The following is an 8,820-nucleotide window of genomic DNA, read 5'->3' on the forward strand; positions in this document are numbered from 1 at the left end:
TTTTAACAATTAATTGTCGGTTTTTTTTTCGAAAATCTGAGAAATATTTCCTGAGGCATATTGGAAAAAAGCTTCTATCAGGCATAAGATAAAAATAAAAATAAAACTATTGTAATTTCTCTTGTCCGATTGATTTTAGATGAATACCCAAGGACTTGTGATGATGATGATCACCGGAAGGCGCTTCTGGAGAAACGGGCGTTTGTGTGGAGCCTTTAACTTAACTTTTAGAGTTACTAATTTTTTTTTTTATTGACATCAGTCAATTTAACATTTGAATATCAGTCAATAAAAATGTTACAGATCCGTTAGTTAATTTTTTTTTTAATATAATGAAAGATATAAAAAACAATTTAACCCGAATCTTCCCACGATTACCATATGGTAATGCAAACAGGCCGTTGCAATTTTACGTATTATGTCTGAACTAAATAACAAAAACCAAAAAGAATAACTGTATTTCACGCAGAATAAATGCAGCTCACGGAAAAACATAAGTTTTTTTGTTATTTTTAGTGCAGCTAGCAAAGCTATAAGACGTCAAACTCAGGTGAAAAAAAGTGAATTATTGTGGTTTTTTAACATGGCACGTCGGTAAGTATATGAATAACTTTTTGCTTTTTTGATATATTTCCAAAAAAATTGCATCAGTTGGTAGCTAATGAAATAAACTAGTAAATGCAGGTTTAGTTTTGTTTGAAATTTGATTTTTTGTGTAACTTTTTTGTATTTTACTCAAGGCGTTACCATATGGTAACCGTGGGACGTCTAGGGTACAGGGTTTTAGTTATGTTTGGTGTAGTTTTTTTTTTTTTGAGATTTTTGATCATTTGATCGTATTTATTGATATTTTGTGAATTACAGCGGTTTATCGTTGCAAGAAATGCTTGATTTCATTCAAGAACTCGATGAAGCAGAAGATCAAAATCAACTGTGTGATATTCCAACCACTCTTTATATCGAGCCTCCTGTGGATGGCAACGAATCTGGCGAAGATGACGCTGAAGATGATTGTGCGGGCATTCCAGATAATGTTTGCCCGGCTCAGCTAAGAGGTGGCTGCGAAGGTGTTATGGCTATTGGGCGACGTATGCAAGGTTTCGATGAAGAGAGAATATATAAGCATACCATCATTTTAATCTTATAAGCTCTAAATTTTTCAGCACCAAATCCAGGAGATTTGCCTGTTATTGAGGTTGAAGACACTTATAATGAGAAGGAGGATGAAGAAGCAACGGCTAATCGTTCAGAATCTCCAATGAGGAAGCGCTTACGTAAAATTGAACCGAAACCTTCAAACGTTGCATTGCCATCAGGAAACAAGGAAACTGTATTTGAATGGGTCAAGAAGAAATCGTCATCTCTAATTCCAATTTTTCCAAATTACGAAGATTGTCGCCATTCACTGCCACACGAACAGTTTGAAAAATTTTTTGATGGCACATTATTGGAATATATTTGCGAACAAAGTGCGTTATATTCGGTGGAACAGAATAGACCGAACCCAAATATAACAGTCAGCGAACTTAGAGCATTCATAGGCATATTGATCGTCACTGGCTACAATTATCACTCCAATTACAAACATTTGTGGAGTCAGGATGAAGACATTCGGAACAATCTTGTCAGTAACACCATGCGTCGGAATCGTTTTCAAGAGATTTTGCAAAATCTCCCCTTGGAAGAAAATTCCAAGGCTTCTTCAAAAGACGGTCCAAATCCTGACAAAATGTGGAAACTGCGTCCTCTTACGGATCATTTGAAAGCAAAAATGATAGAAAATTTCCATCCGGAACAAAATCTTTCTTTCGACGAAGGTATGATATCCTATTTTGGTAAACATGGATGCAAGTAATTTATAAAGGGCGCACCATTACGATTTGGATATAAAGTCTGGTCCCTATGTACTCTATCTGGTTATTTGGTGAATTTTGAAATTTACCAAGGAAAGAATCCTCGATCGAATTTGGAGTACGAAGCAAAGTTTGGAAAATGCGCCGCTCCTTTAGTCAGCATGATCGACGATTTTCCTGATGAATTGAAATCGCTGTCATTCCAGTTCCACGATTACCATAAGGTCCCACGATTACCATAAGGTCCCACGATTACCATATGGTAACGCTAGTTTTCCGCATTTTCCGGAAAATCGAAGCGAGGAAAATAAAAATGGACTTCATTTTCGTGCTCTGGAGATCGAAATACATAAGTATACAACATTTCACAAAAATCCAAAACAAAAAAAGTTATGGGACTTCCCGGGTTAATTTCCTTTCAAATTATACTAGGGAAAAAATACCGAAAGCACGTATAATTTCAGCACAACCAAATGCAAAAAATCACGTGTGAATCAATTACAAAAACAATTCTCCCATAAATTTAAAACTAATTGTTATTGCTAATAATCATTCATGCGCGTGCTATGACATGCCTGCCTTAAATTGATTAACAGAGTAAGGCGCAGAGTTAGTACTGGTGCTGAACAAGCAACCGATGATTTGATCTGTGATTCAGTGTTGCTGCATGATGGAAAGAATAATGAGATGGCGCCCATCGTGGTCCCGTTACTTTGCTCTCAGCGAATTTGACAACGAGTTACGTGCTTTTAGCTCCAGTATAGCCAGATTACCATTTTCGTAACTTGATTTAGCATTTTTTTTTTGTTATTCCATCTCGGAGTTTTAGTTCGTTCTTCATGACATTTTTCTAGCCTGTTCTAATTAAAATATATTGTAATGTTTTGTAAAATATACATTTTTTAATAATTATTCAAATAATTCACTCAGTGTTATTTAGCTTTACTTTTTTTTAACATCTGGTGGCGTTGCCCGCGATTGCAGGTGTTGTTAGTGTTCTTCTGTTTTCGGCAGTCAAATCTCTCTCTCGCTACTGCACTGTTGCCTAGCCTTGGATATTAAAACGCACTAAGATGCCCATTTAACGAAAATAAAACCCCAAATTCTTATTGAATCACTTAAAGAACTTTGTATGCGTGACAAATTGTCTTTCGAATGTGCGTTTTTGTAAATAAATGTGTTATGCTTATGTACAATTTAATTTATGAGTTTTTTTTTTTGTTAATCGAGACTATTTTGTTAAGGGAACGACTTATTTGCTAAATTTGAGGTTATGTAACTAGATAAGGTACTCTTTTTGTAAAAATGTCAGTATGGTTTCCTTAGTATTTTCTGGCATTTTGTGGCTTATTTTTACAATGAATACACCTCTTGATGCCCTATGTCCCACTAAGGATTGATGGCCGGAAGAAACGATTACACCTCTATGGTTTTAATCCGCATTCAGTAAATTCAAACGCCTTTTAAAATGTGTAAAAAGGTTTTCAATCTTAAGACGAATTGAGAGAGGGGCATTTAATATTCTTGCGTAACCTTAAAAGGAGCAATACATTAATTTCACACTTTCAAAATATCAAATTTTATAAGAACCAACTAATTTTCATTAGCTCTAAAATCTTCTCAGAGTGGCCTTTTTTAACCGTCTTTTGTATAATAATACAATTTTTTTTAACTTAAAGCTTCGGTAGCTTTAAATTAAAAAAAAAAAAAACAAACACGAAACTTCCAAATTTTCGGTATAAGAAAGCACTAAATTTATTGCGAAGAGCAAATGGTTGGCAATACTGCACAACTTGGAAAAACGTGACATCACGTACTCTCTGATGGGCGCAATCTTCTTTCTATCATTCTTGGTGTTGCTGCGTATTGGACCCCTCTCTGAGCTCATTCACTCTCCATGAATTACTTGTTTCCATGTGTGAGAATGCAGAATTCTTAAATGGAGTATGATGTGAAGAGATTTAGTTTGAGAAGAAAAAAACAACAAAGGCAACATTACCGTTGATTTCTTCGTTAACATTGCGACGCCTCGTTAACAGGCGTGACACCACACCACGACAAACATCACTCTCATCTAGATACCCGCTCCGAGGAATATAGAAGGAAATAAGAAAGTTGATGAGCTGATGAGAAAGAGGGCATCCTCATTCTCATCGAATCCGAAACGCTAGAAATTGGCTGTCCCCAAGACATGTGAAGAAGGAAGATCTTATCGCTATTCCAGAAGCAGGCCATTTACAGATGGACTAATACGGGTATCTGCAAAATAATTAAACAAACGTGGACCAATTTCAACGAATCGTTAACAATAACCAGCCAAGGCCTTTGGGAAGCCATGCCAGTAAGATGGAGTGGCCGTACAACGATAGATTTAAAACCTGCAATCAAGAAGAATCTAAGGAAACAGTCTTTCATTATCTGTGTGAGTGCCCAAGTCAGGGAACTCTGCGTCATAAAATGCTGGGGAAATTCTTTATGGTTAGCTTGAAAGAAATTAAAAAATAAAATAGACGACATATGAAGAGTCATAGTCAAATCAAAATGATTCGACTAATAAAAACAGTGGCTCTACAAGGAATATCATCTTTTGGACTAATTCGGTATTGGCTGTGACTCGCAGACAACACCTCCACCACCATCGTAAGCTATACTTTAATAAAAAAAACAAATGTGGTGTGTTTATAATTTTGCAATGGGGGGCATATGAGAAGAAGTTTTGGGGGTATAAATTAATAGTGGTACGGACAGAGCTTCATTTCACAAATACACAAAATGTAATACGTTTTATTTTGAGTCGTAGCAAAGTACGCCTGGTATTTGCCAGTATTTTATAAAAAGTTAAAAGCTATTTAACGAAGTTGAGCTTAATTTTATTATCCGGCGGCTCGCATTATCAACTTAAATTTATGTAAGAATATAGGAAGAAGACATTTTTTACCCTAATTCCACCACTGTTTTGAAAAGTGAAGTTCACCGGAAATTGTTTTCCACAGCAGCAAAACTGTAATTACCTACCTTAAAACTCCAAAACTCGCTAAACAAAATAAAAACAAAAAACCCAAGTTAAATCCACACAATACCAATAATAATTCCAACATTCCGAATTGGTATTGCCCTCGAAATTGGCTCATTATTACGGCGTTTCTGATGTCAAATTTATTCCAATTAGCAGCAAAGTAAGATGTAATCCACTGGGATTTTTTCTATTTAACTTTTCGCATAAAAATAATAAAATCTCTGATATAAGAGTACGAGCATAAAGGCCCTACCGCCTACAGAGACAAAGGCAAAACAAAAACAATCAACAACAGCTCCAGGCAGCATAAAAGTGTGAGTAAATAAAAGTGAGTAAATGAAGCGGAGTAGCCTTTTTGTGCAGCTCATCAAAAATTATGAAGGATGAAATGTGTTTTACTTCAATAAAGCGCATTGTTGCTATTTTTGCTGTGCTTTCTACTTCGCGTGCGAAATGCGCCTTTATTGCTTTTGTTGCCCAAACAGATTGAACAAAAGAAAAACACATTAAAATTAAGATTACGTAAACTGTTACAGTTCATAGTTGTTGCTGTTGTTTCCGTTGGGGAAGTGCATGAGGGCGGTGGCTTTTTAGTGAACTTTTTCACTTATTTTGATTTTCTTTTTCTCATTCTTTTTTGTAATTGGGACGGTTGCACTTAGAATGTTAGTCAGCAAAAAAAGGTAAATGAGACAACAAAAAATGCGCGCTGCTGAAGTAGGGGGCCAAAGTGTGCCATAGTTTAAGTAAATGGGTTAGTAAAGTAATTAATGTAGATTGTATTACGAGCGCTTCGGTTAATGAGAGCCTCCAGAAAGAAACCTTAAAGGCTTATTGCTGTTGGTAGTTGTTTGCCTTAAAGCTGGCCTATTAGAACGATGACTAAGAACTGAGCAAAACGAACCCTTCCCGCTGCCATTACTTTAATTTTTCTTTTTATAAAACTTTTAGCACCACACGTGCTGTATTGTGAAGGTGGCTAATGAGGCTCACCATTTTATAATATTTTTATTGTGCCAGCATAAGTTCTTGCAAGTCACTTCAGTAGTGAAGTATAATTTGATATTCGCTTTACTTATGTTGCTTAGCCATTGCTGCTTAAATAATTGGCGACACACATATACATATGTACATATATGTATATTCGGTCAATGTCAAAAGAAAGTACACAAAATATATTAACAAGTTTTAACTACTATTTTTTTCCATTTACATTTCAATTATTCTTTTATAAAAACATAGTTCATACTACAACAAGAACGTTATAAAGTAAAGTTTCGAACTTTGTACAATATTTGTAAGAATTCGGCAAATTTTCTTGATGAGTTAAAACTTTTTATTCCGAATTTCTGAAGAAGTTTGAAAAATGTAATTTCATATTTCATTAAATTGTGCTATAGTAAAGTGCAAGCTTCAACTAGGCCTAAAATCACACTTGTGAATTTTTTCCATATAACCGCTTGTGTTGGACACCCATCGCTTGAGGTGGACTTACTCTAACGCCCCAATCCGAGTGCTGCTCGCATGTTTCGACATCTTTGTACATACGAGACACTATCACCAATCACTACTTGTCATTTGTACCGGCTTCTGCATATACATAGTCACATACCCATGCTCCCACTACCAACAACACACACTTCCTTACTCATTCTCTCCATACATCTACTACTTATACTCACACATCTCTTCTTCACGTTTTTAACACACTTTTATTAGGTCGGGTTGTATGTATGTATGTATGTATGTATGTAACGGAATCTTTGAGCTTAATTTTCACTGGCTTCCAAAAATCTGATCGACTTGAAATTTTGCACACCTATCAAGGACCGATAACAATGCAATAATTTGATAAAAGTTTTTCATTATCCTTATTAGGACTGCCAGGATTAATATTTTCTTTTTTTACCTGTGGGCAAAAAGTAAGGTGAATTTGGTTGTAAAATGAAAAATCTTTATTTATTCTTGTAAATCAGTTTCATCCCCTTCAAAACAATCCCCTCTCGATGAAATACACTTATGCCAACGATTTTTCTAATCCCCGAAACATGCCAAATAGTCCATTTCCGGTATAGCCATCAGCACCTTCTTCGATTCTTCTATCTCCTCAATCGACTCGAAACGCGTTCCCCGGAGTGGTCTCTTGAGTTTTGGGAATAGCCAGAAGTCACACGGTATAGTAAATATTACAATCATTCTATTGGCAACTATATTACCTATGTACAGAGGGTTATGAAAGTGAAGCAAAATGCATCCCACGCTTTTAACTCTAATTTGAATTACTCTATTTGTATCTTAATTTTTGTTATAACTCTGTTCTGAGGTAGTTGACTATGACTGATCGTTCGATTTGCTATTACTTCATTACAGGTCTCTTTGTCATTAAAATTTATTTTATACTTTTTAGTTCGATTAGCAATAAAAGCGTGTTTTTTAGTTTTTTTAAACTATTTTTTATTTAATTTGCTCCCTTGCTAACTGATATTTTCTTTAACGACATTATCTAAGCCAATATCTTTCTCTTTGTTACATGAAAACAAGAACAATTTACATTTTGACTCTCACTGTTACTTTTTAAGCTCATAGTTGTTAACTTTGTTGTAAAGAGTGTGTAATCTTGGAAGGCATTAATACAGCTACCTTCGGAAACAACGGATTATTATTATTTGGTATATTTACCATCTTTTGTATACCACACAAAAACAACTTACTAATATTTATTACTTATTTGACTTATATTTTATGAATGAAATAATTGTTGAAATATGAAATAATAAAACTATATTTTCGTCTATTTTTATTCTTAAACATATAAACTTTTTAAATACAAAATAAAAAAACCTGAAGTTTTTGGTAACATTTTTGTATAAAACCCCGAGCGTCAAGGGGTTAAGGCCTCCTCTACACTTTTTATATATTTCAGGGAACACAAAAAACCGTCAGCGGAACATTTTTCAAAAATCAACGCAGTTTTGAAGCACTTGAAACTTGCACTTTATTTTACCAAAATTCAATGGTCTATAAAACTGCATACTCAAAATTTTTCTAAAAATTCTGAGCAAAAAATTTGAAGTTATGAACAAATTTGCTGATTCTTCACAAATTTTACACAAAGTTCGATACTTTACTTTATATGGTTTTTGTTGTAATATAAACTATATTTTTATATAAAAATAATTCAAATTACACAATAAATAGCCGCAACTTATCAATCTACGGTATACACTTTCTGACGCTGACTGTACACTTATATGCATTTATAATAGACGACTACATCCTTTGTAGGGTATTTGGCCGAGTTGCTTCACTAACTTGTGGTGCGCTGCTTGACGTTGTTCCAATATGAACGGCAGGTGGACTTTTCTGAGTATATTTTTCATAGCAGAAGTACTCAAAGGCTTTAAAAAACTAATTTCTAACCCGGGCCCTGCCAAATGGTTGTGTCGCACTAACCATTCCGTCACGCCGCTCGTTGACGGTATAGTTGTAATAAATAAAATAAAATATAGTTGTAATAAATTACACTGGCATACCAACATGCAATTCCCAAAGCGAGGTTTCAGGCGAGTTGTCCCGGCTTAAAGCCGAGTTATAATTTTTACAATGCGCAGAAATGTGCACACCAGTGCATTGGCTAAGTTATGACTGCACATAAAATAAGTCGTTAGAGACCAATTGGGAATCGTTGGGACTATATAAATTTCTTCTAATTAGAAAACTGCCTCGAAAGTGTTCGAATGCTTTTTGTGCATAAACAATGAGAATTTGCGATAAGGACGTGTCAAAATGGAAAAACGTTATGTGTGAGGTATTAACGATTTTTTTGGTTTTTCATTTTTAAAAGACCTATAAATGATATTATATGTGAAATATGACATCATTCATGTGGAAATACGGACCCAATAGGGCAAATTTTCAATGACTCTGCTGCATAGATCCCGCTGAATTTAG

The 8,820-nt window shown here is 34.8% G+C and overlaps 1 protein-coding gene across 1 annotated transcript; it reads left to right on the forward strand.

Moving 5' to 3' along the window:
- The first annotated feature begins 583 nt into the window (after positions 1 to 583).
- LOC128854758 (piggyBac transposable element-derived protein 3-like) lies at positions 584 to 5,852 on the forward strand. Its single transcript, XM_054089132.1, has 4 exons — positions 584 to 594; positions 865 to 1,088; positions 1,164 to 1,817; positions 5,821 to 5,852. Exons 1-4 carry the CDS (start codon positions 584 to 586, stop codon positions 5,850 to 5,852), a joined length of 921 nt encoding a protein of 306 aa, XP_053945107.1.
- The last annotated feature ends 2,968 nt before the right edge of the window (positions 5,853 to 8,820 follow it).

Source organism: Anastrepha ludens, chromosome 2 (assembly GCF_028408465.1).
Source record: "Anastrepha ludens isolate Willacy chromosome 2, idAnaLude1.1, whole genome shotgun sequence".
Classification (NCBI taxonomy): Eukaryota; Metazoa; Arthropoda; class Insecta; order Diptera; family Tephritidae; genus Anastrepha; species Anastrepha ludens.

Excerpts from the sequence above, each read along its gene's own strand:
- LOC128854758 (XM_054089132.1), top strand. Across the intron at positions 1,089-1,163 it reads TGTTATGGCTATTGGGCGAC|CACCAAATCCAGGAGATTTG; the intron begins GTATGCAAGGTT and ends TAAATTTTTCAG. Across the intron at positions 1,818-5,820 it reads AAATCTTTCTTTCGACGAAG|CACCACACGTGCTGTATTGT; the intron begins GTATGATATCCT and ends TAAAACTTTTAG.